This window comes from Lipophrys pholis (genome assembly GCF_963383615.2).
Source record: "Lipophrys pholis genome assembly, chromosome: 1".
NCBI classification, from domain to species: Eukaryota; Metazoa; Chordata; class Actinopteri; order Blenniiformes; family Blenniidae; genus Lipophrys; species Lipophrys pholis.
In genome coordinates this window covers 13,852,290-13,872,912 of record NC_137635.1, presented here as the reverse complement: position 1 = coordinate 13,872,912, position 20,623 = coordinate 13,852,290, and the positions used below count along the sequence as shown (strand labels likewise).

Below are 20,623 nucleotides of genomic sequence, written 5' to 3'. Positions count from 1 at the left end.
GCTCGTCTTCTACACGGGAACCATGAAATCTGCTGAGAACTGCGAGTGATGAAGGAATAAAAACGACAGAGCTGGTTTGAGTCTCAGAGTCTGTTTGTTCAACCAAAATATCTATCGTGTTCATTCAGTTGTCCTCACACTAAACAAGACTCCTGTTGTTAGGTGAGCGGCTGGATTCAATTACCTTTGCATTTTTTTTCCAAGCGAATAAAACTTTGTTCAAGAAACCCACCAATGTGCTTCATTTTATTTGTAATAGAATGTTGGCGTCAGTCATGTTTCTTTCAAAATGAACCAAATGGATTTTTTCCAAGCCTCCTTGTTTGAAGGGATGAAAAAATCCTTATTAAATGAACAGAAATGTGACAAACTGTACTTTTGACGGTGGACGTGAACGAACAAGTGGAAAGTTTCCGCTCAAGCTAAATCCTGTCCATCTATTATCACTCACTAAGATGAAGACACAGCTGGACTTCTCCCGCCACTTGCTTTAAAACACATTTCAATTAATTTAGGATTAAATCTCAAACTATCTTTTTTTTTTGCCACAATATTTTTATTTAACTTTTCACAGCAAAAAATCAGTTTCGATATATTTTGTTAATCGTATTGAGAATCAGTTGCTGTACAAGCACAAAAGAAAACGTTGAAATAAATTAACTGAATACGAATCTGCATACGTGCATCTATACAGTTTATCGTATTCATCAATATATGCATGATGCAAAAGCAGAAGAATGTTCTTATTTGGGTTTCTGCATTTATATCATCTGCTCCATCGGGTTGCTCTATCAGATCCGAATCTTTAATGTATTGAATGAATGTCCTCCACATACTCTCCAAAAACATGCTGTTTAAAATCTATTTTATGTGTAAGACACGCCCCAAGTGTTGACACGTTTTTATGTTTCACTCGTACATTTCATGTGTGGAGGAGGAAGGTTTGAAGAGACGAGGAGAAAGAAGGACTCCGGCCTTGAAAGGTAAAGAATCAGCTGCTGGGTCCTGATATAGAAACACGTCTCTGCTTATCATGTGAGGAGAAACACTGACTCATTGTGTTTGAAGTGAGACTCAAGGTCTGGACAACTTTTTCCCAGGCAGGCTTCAAATCCTGAGATCTGTACCGTGTCTTTTTCTTCGAGCTCCACACAATTGGATGAACGTGCCGCTGACAAACTCGCTGGAGACCAAAAAAAAAGCTTGACGACTGTTCAACGTGTTCCGATTCACAATCCCAGTTGGGACTCGATTAGACGTTCGACGCTCAAACTGATTTTGACTTTGATGGATGAGATGAAATTTGTGACCCGAACCTTGAAAATGAGCCAAAGACCACGTTGCACTCTGTGTAGGAAGACCTGAGAAAATGTCCTGCGCCTATGAAGTCATGGTCGATTACAAATGGCCAAATGTAAAACGGTTAATTAGACATCGAACCTCTAACCAGACCTCATAAAGGTTATTCCTTAACAGCTTGTTCCATTACATTTAGGCCATTAACAGTGTTTTTTCTGTGAAAACTGAAATTAGTTGCATTATGGGAGTAATATAGACCGTTAACACTTAAAAGATTCACATGCAGTCTCATTGCTCCAAGTCACCATCAAAACAAGTCACGCCACTGGGATCACGCCACTGAGTTCCAGAAACTGACCAGAAAGTTCTGCTGACAAACGTCTCAGTGGTTCACACGCCGTCACGTATCTGGACGCTTCGAGGAAAAACTCAATGCAGGACATGTTGTCGTCTCTTTAACAATACTGAACCCCGACAATCACCCTCGTCAAGCTGCTGAATCGGTGGCTGAAACATGTAAACTGGGGAAAAAACTCAAATAAACCCCCAACTCTTAATTAACTAACGAGATATTCTGTCGCGTTGAGCCATGAGATATACAATGGAGTATAATACGTACACAGTATTTGGATCAACTAAATCTAACTTTGACTCTTCACCATTTCCGGTCATTTTAAAGCTCAGTCATCGACACAACAATTCATCTCTAAAGAAATTGTAGTTAAATGAAGGGATAATTGAAGCCTGAGTTATTGTGTACAAACTTTTGAGGGGTTCTACAATAGATCCCTGTAGAACACCTTGTGAGAAATCAGATGTATTTGCTGCACACCAGGTCCTCCATGATCACAAAGTAACAAGATATTTGACAAAAACCTCAAAGAAACAGTGGAAAATATAAAACCAAAGCACGGTTTGTACGATTTTTATTTCACTTCACAGAACACCTGATTCGACTTCAGCCTCAGGAGAGCGATCCGAGCAGACAAAGAGTCAGTAAACACGTCAGAGACGGACTGAGAGCTTTGAAGCCCCGCTGAGAAGACGTGTGTGAGGACTGGAGAAGGTTCGATCATTTAAAAGACGTCCTCAGTCCCCTCGGGGGTTTCAGTCGAACCCAGCGGAGAGTATTTTCAATGATAAGAATGTTCATAGAAAGACATGCAGTCAGAAAAGTAAAGACACGTAACATCTCGTTTCCACCTACGACAAAACTAACGAGCGCCCCCCCCCAACACTACAGTAACTAAGTTACTCATTTTGTTAGAGTAACTAGTTTTGGAATTTTTGTTAGATTTCCAAGGTAGTTTTTCCTGCCTGATTATCTGAGGCCCCGTCCACAATGCGTTTTCAGTGGCACAGAGCCACTGGATAAAAAGAAGAAGCTCCAACTCTGTTTCCATGGAAACGGAAGGAAAACGCAACTTCTTTGAAACGCTGCCACTGCTCATGCACACCCAGGCCGTAGTAAATAGTTCTACACTTTTAGCATTTCTGCCATTCCCGTGGAAACGGACATAGTTTTCAAAACGTTGCCGTGTCAATGTGAAACTTTTCTGAAACAAAAACGCAAAAATGATGCGTTTTCACTTGACGCACCATCGCACAAACGGGGCCTGAATCTACCAGGCGAATGCATGTCGCCCCCTGCTGTGAGGATCGGTAACATCGTGGTTGCATCACTTTTGAAAGTGATTTTCTTGGCGCTCGCATTGGGAACCGTCCTGTGTGAAAGTCCTGCATTTATCATTTTTAGTAAGAAAAGGACAAAACCGACAATCATACTCACGTCACGACCAACAGTCAATAAAGCACATCAAACAAATGATAGAAAAAACAAAGAGGCGTTTGATAGAAACCTACATGGTTTATACACTGTATAAATAACTTTTTCCTTTGTGCATGCACTCAGTGGAGCATCTAGTCCTTCATCTTCCTCCTCTTCATCCATCTGCAGACGCCTCAAGGCTTGGTGATCTGGTAGGTGATCAGGTACTCCGGGTAGGCCTGCAGAGAGGCGTTCACTGACACTCAGTAACACCCAAAACAGATTTACCAGAGGATACAGCAACTAAACTGACGAGTTTATGATCTTGTACAGACTCCAGCCACTAGAGGGCGTATGTCCACTTTCCTGGCCAAAAAATGTGTTTCATTATATTAAAGTTACAGATGAATGTAGAATCTTTAACTGAATCAACATTGGTATTTTACTTTGTCTCTGAAAGTTCTGTAACACTGTAAAGTAACGTAACGCTCTTTTCAACCTAAGATACAGGCGAGATTGAACAACTGTGTGTGTCCTGACCCGCTCTCCTCTGTAGATGACGTATTCGGCCAGAGCCAGCCCGTTCATGCTGGGCCTGCCGGTGACCGAGTGGTGCCCCGGGGGGGAGTGAGCCATCTTCATGGCGCTGAACTGCAGGAAGGATTTACCCCAGAGTCACCCTACAGAACAACAGGTGCCTGCAGGGAAACACGGCCCCGGGTTAAAGTCATCGGTTCTACAAAGAGAGCGACTCAGCCTTAAAGCTGTTGCTATGGAAATGTTGTGTATACAGTTATCATATATGGAATCATACAGTAACTTTCTTTCATGATGTATCCTATTAAACTGTACCACATTGTATCATATGGTGCTGTAACATCGTTTCATACTACATATCACATTATACAGTATCATACATATATATATTGAATGTTATTTCACCATCTTATAAAGTGTCATATCATATCACATATATCATATGATATGATATAGCATATCATACAGGATTGTACTGTACCCATCGGTTCATATCATGTTATATGTCATAGAATACATGATATATAACTGATTGTACTTTCTTGAAAAGTAACATCTTCCACAGTATTGTATGGTACCATATCTCACAGCATCATCGTGCAGTATTGTAACTGTATTTTCTAGAGACGTGTCGTACTATACGGTGCGGTTGCAGTACCTGTGGCAGGTGTAGCAGGAGCGGTCCCTGTGCAGCGGGCAGCCGGTGCCGCCTCCAATCCCGTGAACGTACTGGTTGCTCTTTGACGAGTTTTCCGCAAAGTAAATCCCGGCGCCGAACATCCCGCCGATGTAGGCGTGGCGCTCGTCGAAGCCTTTGTGGATGATGGCGCTAACGAACGGAGAACCTGGGAATAGATGAACACAGTTCAGTTCAGCGCCTCGCCATTGTGCGAGCTGATCCTACCGCGCTGAGCTTTCGGACCGTGGAACAGCATGCACTCGTTGGAGTGGTTGTGGTTCTCCTCGGACACCTCCTTCCCGCGGTGGCTGTAACGTTCCCACAGCTTCTTGTTGCACACCTTCTGGATCTGACGACACAAAGTTCACGAGTTTCTTGAAGTCAAATTTAACAACTTGACCTGGAAGTGCATTATAATGTTAAATTTTTACAAATGCATTTTTAGATTTTCACTGTATTGCTCATCAGTTTGTTACCTTGATCAGGTTGTATCTGTTGAAGACTCCTCCAGCATGGCCGCCGTCTCGGTGCTCTCTTATTGTACTCTGCATCTGATTCATAAAAGCAACAATGAATCAAATGAAAACAGTAGACAACAGTCTTACAAGCATCTCAAATTTCAAACCAGGGTCCAAAAGAACTCCCTGTGGGTGTGGTGGGGTGGGGGTGTGGGGGATCCAGTGTGTACCTCCTCCTCCACCGACTGGAACTCATCGGCAGCCAGGTCGATCAGGATGGTGCCGCTGTTCGCCGTGTTCAGAGTCAGGTACAGGTTCAGACCTGACACACACACACACACACACACATGCACACACGCACGAATTATCCATTTATTACTATACTTCTTTCCAACACAGTGTTCGTGTGTGTGTGTGTGTGTGTGTGTGTGTGTGTGTGTGTGTGTGTGTGTGTGTGTGTGTGTGTGTGTGTGTGTGTGTGTGTGTATGTTCTCACTCTGTGGTCCGCTGATGAGCCTCTCCGCTCCTTTGATGATCTTGTGTCGGTGTCCGTAGGCGTTAATGCCGATTTCTTTGAGCTCACAGTGACCCATCTCCACCAACACGTCCAGAGTGATCTGCACACACACACACACACAGAGCGCAGAGCTGTGTGCGTCCCTTCTGTGCAGCCTCGTGCAGCGGCGTGAACGCCCACTTATCGGTGGCGTTGACACAGGCGTCATACTTGATGAGCAGAGCGGCCACGTCCACGTGCTGCGGGACAGGAAGTGTGTGTTGTCAGTGTGAACGTGGCGTTCCAATGGAGCCCAGATGAGCCAGGTGGGTGTGTGTGACTGCAGTTCTTCTCTCACCCCGTAGGAGGCAGCGTTGTGCAGCGGAATCAGACCTCCTTTATCCTGAGAGTTAACCTCTGCTCCGTGCTGCAGCAGGAACTCTGCCACCTCCAGGTTATTGTAGCCCGCTGCAACGCACACACACGCCATACATGAGAATCATTTAAGTGTGTGTGTGTGTGTGTGTGTGTGTGTGTGTGTGTGTGTGTGTGTACCTGCCAGGTGCAGTGGAGTGGAGTGTCTCCCCTGCAGTTGACGTTGTCTCGTGTGCACAGCTTCTTCAGGCGGCTCAGGCAGCCTTTCTTGGCAGCGTCCAGCAGGGCGGCGTCACCGCGCAGCAGGTCCTGGATGTCCGTGTCTGCGTCCTTCACCAGGTCCAGCGGCGTGCTGCCATCACGGTTCTTCAGGCTCGGGTCGGCGCCGTGCTGGAGACAGAAAGTTAACAGTGGTTGGCTGGGTCGGGATTCGAACCTGGCAGCCTCCTCTAGTGTCGGAGTGCGTTTCTGTACCTGCAGCAGCAGTTTACAGATGTCGTACTTTCCCTTGGCGGCAGCTTCGTGAAGCGGCGTAAACTTCCAGAGGTCGGCCATGTTGACCACGGCGCCGTGAAGCACCAGCAGCTCGGCCACCTCGTAGTGACCGTAGGAGCAGGCGTTATGGAGGGGAACCAACCCACTGCTCCACAGGAACAGAGCAGACCAGTGCCTGGTTAGAGTCTGGATCATTCCTTGCTACAGTGGTGCAGTGGAGAGTGTTGCGGTTGGCACAATACTATAGAATCCCATACCTAAGTGAAGCTGGACCCCCACCCCACACAAAACCCAGTGAGAAGAGTCCCAGTCGTTTGTGCTGCGTTCGTTTTTCAGCTATAAAAACTTTATTGATGATGATGATGATGATGATGATGATGATGATGATGATGTCACTAAGCACCTCACATTCTCCAAATTTAACAAAAATGGTGTCAATCATTAGTTAGTGCTAAACAAAATTATCGTTTGTGCTGCTTTGGTTTTAAGATACAACTGTCAAGACTCCCGGTGCGTCTTCGTCTGGTCTGTGTCTTTTTGTGTTTCCTGTTTTATTTTGTACTTGTCTGTGGTCTTCTTCTCAAAAACCAGAGCAGCACAAACAATATTTCTTTCAGCACAAACCAACACCAACGACTGAGACCATTTTTGTTCAATTCGGAAATTGTGTCGGAGCTCCGTGAACTTATTGCACCTTTACTGCTGCACCGACCTCAGGCACGCGAAACATTACATCGGCAACTTGCAAACTGGGAATTGGAAGAGCTCAGGAAACAACATAATTAATATTGACGGTACTTACATATTTATCATGTTATACTTTGGGCTTCAAAGTGGGAATTTTCCAAATGGTGACTTTGTGAGTTGATGGACTGGGAAAGCATTTTTCTAGAGAGTCGAAGATTTTGGCGAGGTCCAGGAAGGAGATTGCTTTTCAAAAATAAAAGCCAGTTGTTCACATAACAAGATATAGTAATTGCAATAACATGTCCGAGAAAGATTTCTGAGGAAACTTTGTGTGCCTGCCCACTCGCTTCTTGTGTCATCATACTTCCACTGCTAAGTAAAACTGGGAACGTGTCAGTAACGTGCCAGTATGAGTCATCGTGGAAAAGTATCACTCAATTACCAGTAATAGTGAAAGAGTGCAAGTAAAGGCTGAACCTCACCCTTTATCCTTGGCGTGGACGTCGGCCCCGCGTTGCAGCAGGAACTGGACGACGGCCAGGCGGTTGTACCCGGCGGCGAAATGCAGCGGCGTGGACTGGCGACCCTCCACGTCGCGGCAGCGACAGAACAGGCACTGTTGGTTGTTTTTGTAATGAAACCACACACACCTAAGTGCAAAGAGAACAATTGGCCGATGCCACTGGCGTTGGCATCGGCGCCATGTCGCAGCAGCAAACTCACCACCTGCAGGCAGATACGCACCCACGCACACAATTGCATTACAAAAACAAACAGCAGCCCTCCATGAAAACTACATCGTTTTCAGCATTTCTGCCATTTCCCTTTAAACGGACACAAAAACGATGCGTTTTCACTGGAAACGTTAAAGGAAGTACCTCGGCGTGGCCGAAGGAGCAGGCGTTGTGAAGGGAAACGAGGCCGCCGTCGTCCCGGGCGTGCATGTTAGCGCCGCTCTGTAGCAGGAAGTCCACCACGTCTTTATGGCCAAAACCTGGACGCAGGAGCAGGATGAACGAAGGGTGAGAATCAAAAATAAAATGATTATAAGAAATATAATTATTCGTGTGAAATGATATTATTTCAAAATGATATTAAACTGAAATCAAACAAGTGAAAAATATATTTTAAGTTATAAAATACATAAAAATTTAATGTTCTCACATAAGAGAACAGAAGACAGGCAGTAATTACTTACTTTTTAATCTGCTGTGACTCGTTAGTTTTAATCTGCACTAACCAGTAAGTTTTTATCCTCAATAACTCTTTAGTTTTTATCTTCAGGAACTAGCCACTCTATATCTGCAGTGAATAGTCACCTGCCGCGAAGTGCAGCGGCGCGGACTTCCTGCCCGCCGTGTCACGGCTGTTCACGTTGTCGGCCGCCACCAGTTTACGGACTCGCTCCACGTCTCCGCTCCGACAGGCCTCGAACAGCTCCCTGTGGGCCTCGCTGGACCCCCTCCTCCTCCTCCTCCCCTTCCTCCTGTTCCTCCTCCTCCTACGTCCACCATCACGGGCCCCGGGGACACGGCTCCACCTGACAGGCCGGACACACCTGAGCACCTGCGGCCCGACAACATGGACGATGGCGAGCAGCCGCTTGCCAGCTTGGGGGCACCGGCGCCGGACGGTTTGGAGTGCGAGCAGCACAGACCTGCAGCCACAGAGGCCATACAGCAGCGGGCGCTCCGGGACCTGCAGGGGCCATAAAATGACAAAACCGTGTTTTTATACAACTGAAATGCTTCACATCTTAGTGAGAGCAGGCCTGTAATACCACATCCTGCCACAAGGTGGGACACTGAGTCACGTTACGGTGAGAGGTTTTGACTGAATTAGTGAGGTTTCGTTTGGGATTAACATAAGACACCCCAGAAAGGTCGTCGCAGACTGTCAGAGATTTGTTTTTGTTTTGATAAATGAAAAACTAGCAACATGTGCTGGAACATGAGTTTTACGAGCATATGTTCATAAAATTGTGTTTTTAGCCACTGAGCCGAATTAAAATGATGAAACCTTTCTGCAGGTTTAAAACTACATTGTAAAGCAGATTTTGGAGCCCGCTACTCAACAGGGATCACACATGGGGCAGATTTTAAGCGACACCAGAGAGAAAATGACATAACTGAGGAAGTCCTGGATCACAACCTTTAAGAAAGAGTGTTAAATTATGCTAAAATAAATGTCAGAGAGGCTCTGAAGGCCTCCCACATGCGTGCAGAGAAGAAGCACAACAGCAGGTTGTGATATTAGAGAGGAGTTACTGGAATAAAGTGATATTTGAAATATAAAAAAAAAAAAAAATGATAAACACACATTGTGAATGACGAGGGGGGGTGAGAGGGTAAATATGTGGCGTGTTATTATTGGGGTGGGGAGGTGATAGTAGGTGTGGGAGTTAGGTGAAGGAAACAGAAAAACAACAACATTAAAAACATCAAATGTTATTTGATTAAATCTAAATAAATCCACAGGCTCCCTCAGCAGACTCACCGAGCAGCTCCGCTGCTTCCCAGCCGCTCCCCGGCTGGCAGGCGGCCTGGCTGCGCTCCGCTGCCCCCAGAGCGCCGCGCCTTCTCCTCCGGAGAGGAGAGCTCTGAACCCCGCCGAGAGAGGAGCTGGGCTGGAGCCGGAGCCGGAGCCAGAACAGCAGCAGGACCAGAGACAGCGGCACAAAACAGCCCCCAAAACAAGCGCACACGGCGGCTTCATTCACCGTCAGGGGCCGCCCCGGCGGGTGGAGCTAACACTTTTGTTTCTTCTTCTTCTTCTTCTTCTTCTTCTTCTTCTTCAATAATAATAAAACGATTGACCAGTTATTCTATTTTGTTGGCATGTTTTTTTATGTTTTAAATAACTTTTATAATAATTTTATGTATATTGTTTACATAATTTTAATTTATTTTCTGTGTTTTTTTAGTGTTCATGTAATGTGTTTTGTTGATCATCCAGGCCGAAGCCTGTCTGTGTGGAGTTTGATTGTTGTCTCTGTGTGTCCCTGGGTTTCCTTCATTGCACTCCAGTTTCCGCCACAGTCCAAAAAACACGGGGGGGAACCATAGCTCCAAATGAGTGATCAGTTTCTTTATCAACATATTGAAGTTATAAATGGATAAAAAATTCATACCATATGTATGTTTTTGTTAAAAAGCATAACACAAAGTGTTTCAGGATCTAAGCTCTTATTCTTAATGTGAGAAAACGCAGGGAGTTCTGATTATTGTTGCTGCGCTACAACTTCCTCAGTAGAAATAAATGCACTGGGGGCGCACAGGAGACCCATCCAAGATGGCGGCCGCGTGATACGTCAGAACCAATCAGGCAGCGTCAGTTAGAGGCGTCTCCGTCTTTGAATCCACCCGAGCACCGAAGAGGCTGAAATCTCCACCAGGTGAGAGACAGAACACATTTACTCTCATTTATGTGTGTGGTTTTACACAGGCAACACTACGCTGATCATGATGACATTAATGATGAAAAAAAAAAAGCTCCAGCTTTGTTGAGTAACTTTCAGATTCGCGCATAAAAGTATTTTTTCAGTTTTCTGCTCAGCTGAGAGACGTGGAAGGGTATGTGTAAGGAGCTCCGCGTTGCGCTTCATGAGTTTGAAGTCTTTAAAGTGTTTGAAGTGAGTTTTTAGTGACTGACTCCAGCTCCACTGCTCCTTTAAGTTTCACTTCTCATTTCCCAGCACCGTGAGCGCGTTCCAGTGATGTGCGAGTTTGAACGAATCGTTCCAAACCCGCGAGTCACTTTACTGAACGGTGACTCACGAACATAAAGTTCATGAACTCGTTCACTGAGTTATTCTTCCTCCAGCCGTCCAGCTGCAGACAGGAAAACAGAAATGTCACTGTTGTGCTGCTTCTACTCTAACTGCAACTGTATAAATATATCACATTACTCACTTTAGTCGCTCTGTGGGAGAAGCAGCCGCGTCGTTACTGCTCATAGCTGCTAAGCACAGCAGCTACCGGCTCCTTAAGGTCACATGAAGCTTTCAGCTCGCTCGCTTGAATCAGCTCGTAGGTGTAGTTCGGCATGCATGCCCGACTCAACTCGAAAGAGTCGCTCACCTCCTCTGAATCGTTCAGTACGTAGAGTCACTCAGTGAGCTGCTCTGTTCACCTGGTGAGTAGTGAGCCCTCCTAAAGTTTCTGAGTGACAGTGAAGAAAAAAACAATAACACATTGTTTGTTTCGCAAAGCTTGTAGAAATAAATACATAAATAAATAATGTTAAAATACGACTGTCGAGTGTATTGTGTTACATTTGAAATTGTCCTCTATAATTAGTTCTGCCCTATGAACATCACGTTATTTATTGATACTAGTAAAAAAGAAAATCAGAATGTTGGAGGTAAAAAAATTAACTATAAAATCATATGTATATATAAATATATACTGTATATCTGCCATTCTGGATACTAGGTATTTATTCAGTTTTATAATTTATTAAATTTATTTCCAGGTACAAATAAGTCTCAAAAACAACAGAATAAAGAGACCAGTGCCACTAAAAACTAGTGTGTACTTATTGTTTATTTCCCTCGGAAGTGTTTCAGCATTTATACATGATGCTCCCCAGTGGTTTGTGATGCAGTTCAGCTGGGCCTCCAGGTCCCGGAGTGGGTGGAAATGGTGCGCATGCGCAACTGAATCAAATGACTCAAATGACTCAGACAACCGGTTCACTTGGATGAACGACTCATAAACCCTTGAGTCAGTTTAAGGAGTCGGGTTTCTCATCACTAGCGCATTCCCTATTGGGGAAACACACACCTCATTGGTTGTTTCTGGGGTGGAGGGTGGGGGGTTCTTCCATTCCAAAATATTGTGATGTGGTAATTTCATATTATCTATATATAATATACAAGAACAATTGGTACCAATTACAAATCAGTCACATTTGATATATTCTAAGTAATTATATTAAATACTGCAATGCTCTCAAAGTCCACCAAAAGTGTCATGTAAATGTTCATTACTTATATGAGTAACCCCAATTAATGTAAAAAATAACCACCAAAAATGCTCAGAATTCATCTCTGGCAGTGATGACTTCAGCCCTTCTGGCCTTGCTACCGATGACCCGAAGTTTCATCCTCAAAACTCGGCATGTCTTCTACGAAACTCTTCTCTTTATACCTGAAAATGTTGTTGTGGAAATGGGGCCAAGAGGAGAGCGAGTGGCTTGAAATCTGATTTTATTTCCTGCAGAGACCAAACTGTTCAGACGACATGGCTGCACTTGGGCGACCTTTCACCTTGGGGATGTTGTACGACGCCTGCAAGGATCAACCAATTCCGGGTAAGTCTCATCTTCTCACGCTGAGAACCACTTGTTTTTTTCTGATCTTCATTCCAAGGAGGCTTCACCCAGCGGTGGCGTTGAACAGAGTTCATTCCAGCTCGCTGCTTCGCCTGATGACGTTTTGTGTCTGCAGGTTTGGCGATGTGGGATCAAACAACCATTCAGAACCACACGGTGGAGAGCTGTCAGCACAGCAGCGGGTTCGAGGTCACTGCGTCCGACACCATGGAAGAGAAGTTCCTCCGCCTGGACGTTGGCGCCTCCCTGCAGGCCAGTTTCATGAGCGGCCTGATTGAAGTTGGAGGATCGGCCAACTACCTGAAGGACGAGAGGGAATCCCACCTGCAGAGTCGAGTGACGTTTCAGTACAAAGTCACTACCGTCTTCAAGCAGCTGATGCTCAGCTCCTTGAAGGACTCACTGATCAAAAACCTGCTCGACGTGAAGAACGGCGCCTCGCACGTGGTCACTGGCATCCTCTTTGGTGGCAACGCCTTCTTTGTGTTTGACAGCGAGAAACTGGAACCTGGAAAGATTCGGGAGGTCCAGGACAGCATGCAGGCCGTGATGAAGAAGATCCCCTCATTCATCACGGACGAGAAGGTGGAGATGAAGTTGACCGATCAGGAAAAACAGGTCGCTGACAAGTTCACCTGCAAATTCTACGGCGACTTTATTCTTCAGAGCCTCCCTGTGACTTTTGAAGACGCAGTGAAGACATTGGTGCATCTTCCAAAACTCCTGGGTCAACAAGGCGGAGACGGTGTCCCCATGAAGATCTGGTTGACGCCCTTGAAGATGTTTGATTCAAAGGCTCCTCAGCTGGATATGGAGGTAAGGTGTGCCCATCTGAGACCAATGAGTGAAGCTCTGCAGTGCCTGAAGGACGTGCTGATGGGATGCAGCAGTCTCCTGGAGGAGCGGGTGGTCCTCGCCTTTCCTCAGATGCAGGAGAAGCTGAGGGCGTTGCAATCTTTCTGCAAGGACTTCAGAGCTGACCTGCAAATGGAGCTAGCCAATGAGCTGCTGGGTATTAGGAAAGAAGAAATAAGCAAGCTGATAATCGTAAGAGTCCTTGAGAATATGAAAAGCTCATTCTTCAGTCCCCGGACCCTAATCATGTTGATGACGCACATGACGAGGGAAGTGAACGTGGTGCAGAGCTGCCTGGACATCATGGGCGCGGTGAAGTTGGTCTCAGATCAGTCAGAGCTGGACAGAGAGGTTCTGGATCCAGAAGTGGAGGAGGTCTTCTGCTTCGTCTTCACCTCCCTGGGAACTCCTGACCCTTTTCTCCAAGAACTATCCAAGTTGATATACACATGGTCATGGGAAAATTTAAAAAATTCTGCCCCACCTAATGCAAACCTCTGGTACACCTCTGATGAGGTGGTCACCAGTATGAGAAGAAAGGCCAAAGAGTTTCGAAATCTCATCAAAGGATTGGGCAAAAGCAGCAGCGTCCGCTTCCTGATCACAGCCATGGACAAGAAGGACCTGGTAGGAGCCACGATCTCCCACTACAGAGAGGCCGTCCTGATCACTGACCACTACTGCCAGGAGAAAACGGCTTGATGTGTGTGTCAACAGCTACGCCTCAAAGTCCTGAAACAGACCCAACGTTATGAGGACAGACACACACTTTAATTTTTTGGTTTGAGTAACTGGCTTTCGTTCTGATGTTCTGACTCTTAATAGTTCCTGTTTGATCTGTAATGACTCATCAGTTTTCTGCCTTCTATTTTCTGTTTTATTGGCTGATTGAGAACTGGCTACCTGTTGACATCCTGACTGTAACAAAAGGTCCACTTAATGGGTCTGCCCAAAGGACTACTGTCTTGATAACTGTTTTCCTCTTTGCATACGACAGGAATTAATGCAGACGAGCGATTGTAGTTCCCCGGAAAACCACAAGATGGTGCCTACCACCCACAACTTGCTGAACAGGCAGCCCCTCATCACTGAGAGCCCCCTCGTTTCTCCTTTGGGTCACCAAACAAATTCTAATCAGAAACAGTACTTCAGTAATAATTAGATTTAAGTAAGAAAGCTTATTCTCCTCCCCAAAAAATCTTGCTTTTTCTTTTTATCCATCAAGAATTCTTTTACGTATCAAAATTAATCCCATAAAGTTGCAATGAATATAAATGTGCTCACAAGTGATGAAAGGAAGCCAGTCCTTACCACAATTTTTGGAACTGCCTACTTATTATTTCTTATTGGCATGAAATCCAGACATGAACATCCAACATCCCATTCAGACGCGACAACATATATTTAAGTGATAAGTGATATTGCCTTTGTTGGATGGGGTAACGCTGATGAAAAGTTCTTGCAAATTCTGGAAATAAGCAGACTAATAAAAGGAAATGGCTTAAACTTTCGTCACCCACTGTTGATGACTGAATAGAAATAGTTTTCACTTATAAAGTGCTTTTCCACTGCTGGACCAGTCTATGAAGCGCTTTACTTTTTTTTTTTTTTTTTTTTTTTTTTACAAACTTTGTTTATTTGGGGGGGTTTTTTCTAAACAAAAAAACAATCACACATATGAATGAAATCGAATTATTGTCTAAATAATGGAAGAAATGAACAGTAAAAATAAAAATTGCTTGACAGAGAATCTCTAAACCGAAAAGAAATATAATTTTTAAAAAATTCAACAAAACAAGGAAAATAAATCTAGTAATAGAAATACACACACACGTGCTATCATGCGCATGTGTGTGCGTGTGTGTGTGTGTGTGTACATAAGACAATTCATTTAAATTTATTGGTAAACAAAAATTTATGCAAGAATTCTGATTCTACTTCAGGTAAAACGTTGACCTCACATATCTTACACTTCAGTAAGTTTTGGTTTTATTCACATTTGACATCGTTTCAAGTTTTTAACGCTGTGTGACAGTGGAGCAGTGGATCATCGCGCCTCGCTCCCCTACTCTGCCCTCATGGACTTCAGCTCCTGCTCGCTGGTGGACTTCGTTCCTGACGTCTCTGTGGAGGCGGCGTCCTGATGGCAGCGCAGGCAGCGGGGCAGCGAGGATATCAGAGCCTTCCTGAACATGGAGCTGGAGAAGACGTAGACCAGCGGGTCCAGCGCCGAGTTCAGGAAGTTCAGCCCGAACGATACGATGGTGAGTTGGGTGAAGGTGTAGAAGGTGGCGCAGTCCCACGGGCGGAAGGAGCGGACCGCCCACAGCCCGACGGTGGTGACGGTGGTGGGCAGGAAGCACACCAGGAACACCACGATGATGACCACGCACACGCGGATGGCCTTGCGCACCTTGTCGGGCTTTCCCAGCTGCCGCTGGCGCAGGAACCCGGCGATCCGCAGCGAGCAGAAGAGCAGCAGGGCGAACGGGAACACGAACTCCAGCACGGTGAGGATGCGGTGCATGGCCACCAGCACCAGGAGGGCGCGGGAGCCCTCTTTGTAGGAGGTGAAGAAGAAGCACTGCGTACTGTTGCCGCTGCCTTTTATGTGGCTGTAGGCCAACATGGGCACCCGGGGAGCCACCACCAGCAGCCAGACCCCCACCGACACCCAAACGGCCTGACGCTTGGTCATGCGGTTAAAGCGGTGGTGGGGATGGACCACCTGCAAGGAGACCAGAGGGTCCAAACAGGTTAGGGGCCACACATACACCGCAATGGTCTAAGTGAAAACAGATCGACTGTCGACTAAAAGTACCAAGTCCCAGGAGAATCGGGACATGGAGGAAACATTGTTCTTATTGTACTTCTACTGAACATGTGCACAACTATTTACTACTACCGTGGTGTGCAGGTGCAGTAGCAGCGTTTCTACTGTCTGATAGTTCCTGACAGAAGCAGGAGGCCTCACCTTGAAGTAGCGGTAGATGGCCACCACGGTCATGAGCGCGATGCTGGCGGAGCGGTTGGTGAACATGAGGAAGAGGTTGAGGCGGCACATGGCGTCTCCGAACACCCAGTGTCGGGCGGTCAAGGCATGGATCCGCAGCGGCAGGCTGACCAGCGCCATGAAGTCGGCTACGACCAACTGGAAGAGCAACAGGTTGTTGGGGTTCCAGCTGGGCAGCTTCCAGCAGAAGATCCACAGAGCCAGGAGGTTCCCCAGCAGCCCCAGAACCACGTCCACCGTCAGCACTGGGGGCAGGACCACGCCTTCCAGCTGGATGCCAACTGGGGGGCAGCCTCCACCTCCGCCCCCACCGGGGGCCACCGTGCTGAGGTTAAAGGTCACAGTGAGGTTCGACTCCAAGAGCATTTTGTCCTTTGAGAGGGTCAGACTAAAAAAAATGATGACAGTTTTAGAAAGCCGAAACTTAATTTTTTTTCTTCTCCGTTCATAAATGTTTCAATTAAACAAAGTATAAATACTTAAATAACAAAACAAAAAAAAAACTACAGTATACATAAGGTAAAGGTAAACATTCACTTCACTTAATGTTGGAAGGAGTTTTGAAAAATTAAAGATGCTGTTAAACAAACGAGAACGGAGATCAAAATGTTTCCTCTGTGAGATGATGATCAGCCGCTGGCAGGAAGAAATCTGGGGATTTCTGTTTTCTCACTTATAACCCTTCGAACTCTTGCGTCACCGCAGCTCAGAGCGAGAGTCACATGACAAAAACGCATTTCACAAGACGTTTCTCAAAGCTGGGTTTTTCTTCAGAGACACAGAAGATGAATAACACAATGACGGGCACAACCAAAAGAGGCCCAAAATCTCTCCACGAACATACATTGTAAGGAAAACATGAGAGGCAAGAGAAGCACGTTCTTGGTCATTTGACATGAAAATAGAAAAAAATCCTATTTCTAAATCATCACTTCACTTTCAATTGAGTTTAAACACTCGCAAATATGATCACTTGAGCTCTGGTGAACAAACTCCTTCCTGCTCACATTGCTGCTGTCATCATCATGGCCACCACTAGAGGGCGACATGTACCTTCCAATTTGTCCAAAATCTACAAGACCAAACACCAACTTCTAATTCTGATTAATAATGTGAATTAAAGAGTAAAGACGAGTAGTTCCCTGCAACAGTTTAATTCACCAGTGAGAAACTGTATAATCTTAATTGTTTTTTTGCCACTTGGGGGGAAGAGAATTAACAGAAAATATAACATCGTACATGTTAGTATCTTCCTAGCACACCCACTGCTCCACGGTCGGGGGTGTTAGTTTGTTACGCAGTCCTATGATTGACTTTCGACTTGCCGACAACAGTATTTTAATTAGATACTGATCCTCCTCTTGTATCACGTCACCTGTCACATGTCCCAAGTATAGAACCTTACAACATTTGGGTATTTCATATTCTAATATCATCTTTCATGTCAGCCATATTTTTCTCAATACTGTTTTATGTTTTGGCAAGGCCAGAGTAATTGTGTGCGGTCTACATCGATCAATCCACAAGATCTCCAGCATGACTGCTAGGTTGAGACCACCCCCCCTCTTGATTTTAGGAGTGATAAAATATTGAATTAAATTTTTCCAATTATTCTCTCTCCAGGTACTGGAGCTAGAGGACGTGCACTGCGTTTCATACATGGCAACCCATTCTTCCTTCTTCCTTTTTTCCCAAGCTCCCTATTATTTCATTTGTTGTGTAAGTTTACGTCTCATTTTCAATTTATGGATTCAAGTATGGATAGTGGTCATGTTCCCCGAGTCCCAGTTTCTCCTTTAGTTTTTCAAAACTCAGCAGCTTGTCCCTTTCAGTTGTCGTGTACATTGCTGTTATACCATTATTTACTCATCGCTTAAACACCTTATCGTGAGTACCACATATAAATCTTGGATTCCACACAAACTAACTCAAAGTCTGTCTCCTTCTATCTAATTTATGTTTCCCCACCACTGTATTCTATATTTCAAATGAGGTTCTGATTTTTGATTATTGGATATTAGCATCTTATTGGTATATTAGCATCTTTCAACCCCTCCATCACAGATGAAACTTGTTTTTAGCCACCAGAGGGCCGCAGATCGATCAGAAAACAACATGATATATTTGATTCTTATTACCTTTTATTTGCTCCACTTTCCATACTTCATCTCCTGGCCCGTGACATTGCTGCTGTCATCATAACTCCCACCACTAGAGGGCAACATCCAACTGGCCCTTTTCCCTTGCATTTACACTCTGCTATCCTATTTGTCTGGGACTGATTGTATCAGAATATTAGATAGAGAATTTCTGTGCATTACCAGACTTTGTTTTGTGGCTTTCTTGGTCAGGCACGGCTGTCCTTTGTGTGACGTTAATGCTCGTTGTGCCACCATGCAGGACGAACTGTGAGCAACTCACAAATATTACAAAACCACTTTCCTGTGTACAAAGTGGCACGGGAAGTTTGTTAACTCTGGGACAGTTTGCGTTACATAACGTATTAGACTGACTTGTTTGACTCAAGTTTCCAAACTTCTCCCAGTCACAGTCACAGTGACATGAAAACAGATGGCAATATCTTACAGTTATGAATGAATTCAGTGAAATTTGAGAGATTCTGCAGATGAGGGGGAGATAAACACAGAGTAGAAATTTAAGTGACACGACTTGTGAGCACTGGGTGGCAGCAGTGAGTCAGTGAGTTTTGGAGAGTATCAACACTACACAGTTTGGTAAGATTATTGTATAAGAAATCAGAAAAAACAATGTTTCCATTTGCCCTGAAACCTAAATGGCCACCATCTTGGATTTTACAAAATGGCTGCTGTAAAAAATGCTTTTGTCAATATTCAAGCTTCTAAATAACCGAGAGCTTTTATCTTGACCGCATTTTCATGGCAAGAATCCAATGGTATCAAAACAAATAAGCGAGATTCAACCACAAATTTATTTGACGGAACTTTTTCGTGTTATTGAAGGTTTTACAATACTCCAATAATCAGACCTACATAAACACGTCATTGTGGTTGCTGCTTAGTATGGCCTAAGGACCTATTTGTATTGTGAAATTAGTAGTATTTGCAAAAACTGCTATAGCAATTGGCTCAACACTTCTGCAACTAGGAGCATTGGATTCATGGTCCCTGAAAATGGTGGTTTAGGTGTCAATTATTTAGAAACTGATACACTGACAAATACAACAAGAGACAAAACGGGGAAAGAAAAGGAGAATGAAGGAAAATCAACGAAATAAAAAAAAGAAAAAAGTTTTTTTTTAAATTGCTAATATAGTTAAAACAGCTCTAACCATTAAGAAACGCTCAGTGGTTATAAATAGCTACATAGCTATAAATAGCCAAGATGTATAAAATGGCTAAAACAGGAAAATCCATGGAAATGAAAGAGTAAAAATGACAAAAAGAAAATATCTGCAAAAGCTAAACATTTAATAAATTCTATCTGAATTTTTGACACGTCATGGATACAAGCTCAGTTTTTGTATATTCAGCTATGTTTTTGTTTAGTTTCTGATGATTTAGATATTTTGAGGCTCCAGACTTATTGGATGGAAAATCATAAAAATGACTCTTGAGGTTCTAAAAGTTTCAGACCCCTGCACTGGCCGGTGGAAAGATGGATCCTTTTAAATCAGAACTTAAAACATTCTTATTTGCACGGGCTTTTGAATCAACAATATATTTTACTTACTTTATATATTAAATTTATCTTAATGAATCTCTTAACTTTTTTATTCTATTCTTTTTATTCTGTTTTTAAAACTTTTTATGCAGTTTTTTAAATCCCCTGAACTGACCACAACCACTGATTACGAGAGTGTATTCCAATTTAAATATTCACTTTAGTGACAATTATAATTTAATCGGAAACGTGCCAGAGAAGGTAGATATTTAATACACAGGTTTTGCTCTTTGTACTGAATGAAAAAAAATGTAGGCAGTTTTACCCTTTGAACATAACGAAAGAAACTAAATTCCAAGTATTAATTACGGAGTTTTATTTTCCATGTACCCCTACGAAGGAATGGGGGCAGAGACGTCTGTCTTCTGCTTTGACTGGAGTCCCAGAAAGGGTAAAGGTCACCGCACAGGAGGTTCACCTCCTGATTGTCCTCTGGCTAGTTTATGGTCCTGGTAAAGCTTCATTATTTGTTTTAATGTATTTCTTTCATTTCTTTTAAAGCTTTAATGTACTTCTTTAATTCGTATAATTTCTTATGTCTTCGTAAAGTTTTTCCTGTATTTCTTTCATTTCTTTAATTTATTTGTAAAGCACTGAGAATTGGCCTGAGTTTGAATGGTGCTCTATAAATAAATTTGCCTTGCCTTGCCTTGCCTTGCCTTGCCTTGCCTTGCCTTGCCTTGCCTTGCCTTGACATGATCTGATCTGATCTGGTCAATCCGGATCTCTCAGCTCTTCTGGATCAAACCCGATTTCTTCTATTTCCAACCGAAATACATGAAAACTGTAGTTTGTAGTTCGTAGTGGTTGTGTGTGTGTGTGTGTGTGTGTGTGTGTGTGTGTGTGTGTGTGTGTGTGTGTGTGTGTGTGTGTGTGTGTGTGTGTGTGTGTGTGTGTGTGTGTGTGTGTGTGTGTGTGTGTGTGT

The 20,623-nt window shown here is 44.2% G+C and overlaps 3 protein-coding genes across 3 annotated transcripts; 1 reads left to right on the top strand and 2 right to left on the bottom strand.

The window, feature by feature from the left end:
• Positions 1-2,214: 2,214 nt before the first annotated feature.
• Positions 2,215-9,509, bottom strand: LOC308120308 (poly [ADP-ribose] polymerase tankyrase-2-like; the record flags this gene model as incomplete). Its single annotated transcript, XM_080480837.1, is given in 17 exon segments — positions 2,215-3,306; positions 3,608-3,736; positions 3,738-3,765; positions 4,263-4,449; positions 4,527-4,632; positions 4,760-4,834; positions 4,972-5,063; positions 5,238-5,358; positions 5,390-5,497; positions 5,596-5,705; positions 5,793-5,823; positions 5,829-6,002; positions 6,087-6,252; positions 7,277-7,410; positions 7,673-7,788; positions 8,114-8,492; positions 9,291-9,509. Coding segments are annotated over 17 exon segments (2,220 nt in total). The 3' UTR covers positions 2,215-3,261.
• Positions 9,510-10,112: 603 nt separating this feature from the next.
• Positions 10,113-14,738, top strand: LOC308119038 (neoverrucotoxin subunit beta-like). The gene is made up of 3 exons (XM_080478855.1): positions 10,113-10,188; positions 12,017-12,107; positions 12,244-14,738. Exons 2-3 carry the CDS (start codon positions 12,038-12,040, stop codon positions 13,683-13,685), a joined length of 1,512 nt encoding a protein of 503 aa, XP_080334981.1. The 5' UTR covers positions 10,113-10,188; positions 12,017-12,037; the 3' UTR covers positions 13,686-14,738.
• LOC308119046 (hydroxycarboxylic acid receptor 2-like) lies at positions 14,613-16,649 on the bottom strand. Its single transcript, XM_080478866.1, has 2 exons — positions 15,958-16,649; positions 14,613-15,711 (listed from the first exon to the last, which is right to left on the bottom strand). The coding sequence occupies exons 1-2, from the start codon at positions 16,360-16,362 to the stop codon at positions 15,049-15,051; spliced, it is 1,068 nt and encodes a 355-aa protein (XP_080334992.1). The 5' UTR covers positions 16,363-16,649; the 3' UTR covers positions 14,613-15,048.
• Between the last annotated feature and the right edge of the window lie 3,974 nt (positions 16,650-20,623).

Bases quoted from the DNA above. Each gene is read 5' to 3' on its own strand.
- LOC308119046 (XM_080478866.1), bottom strand. From the start codon at position 16,362: ATGCTCTTGGAGTCGAACCTCACTGTGACCTTTAACCTCAGCACGGTG. The intron at 15,712-15,957 runs GTGAGGCCTCCT...GTCTCCTTGCAG, and splicing joins CCATCTACCGCTACTTCAAG to GTGGTCCATCCCCACCACCG.
- LOC308119038 (XM_080478855.1), top strand. From the start codon at position 12,038: ATGGCTGCACTTGGGCGACCTTTCACCTTGGGGATGTTGTACGACGCC. The intron at 12,108-12,243 runs GTAAGTCTCATC...TTGTGTCTGCAG, and splicing joins CAAGGATCAACCAATTCCGG to GTTTGGCGATGTGGGATCAA.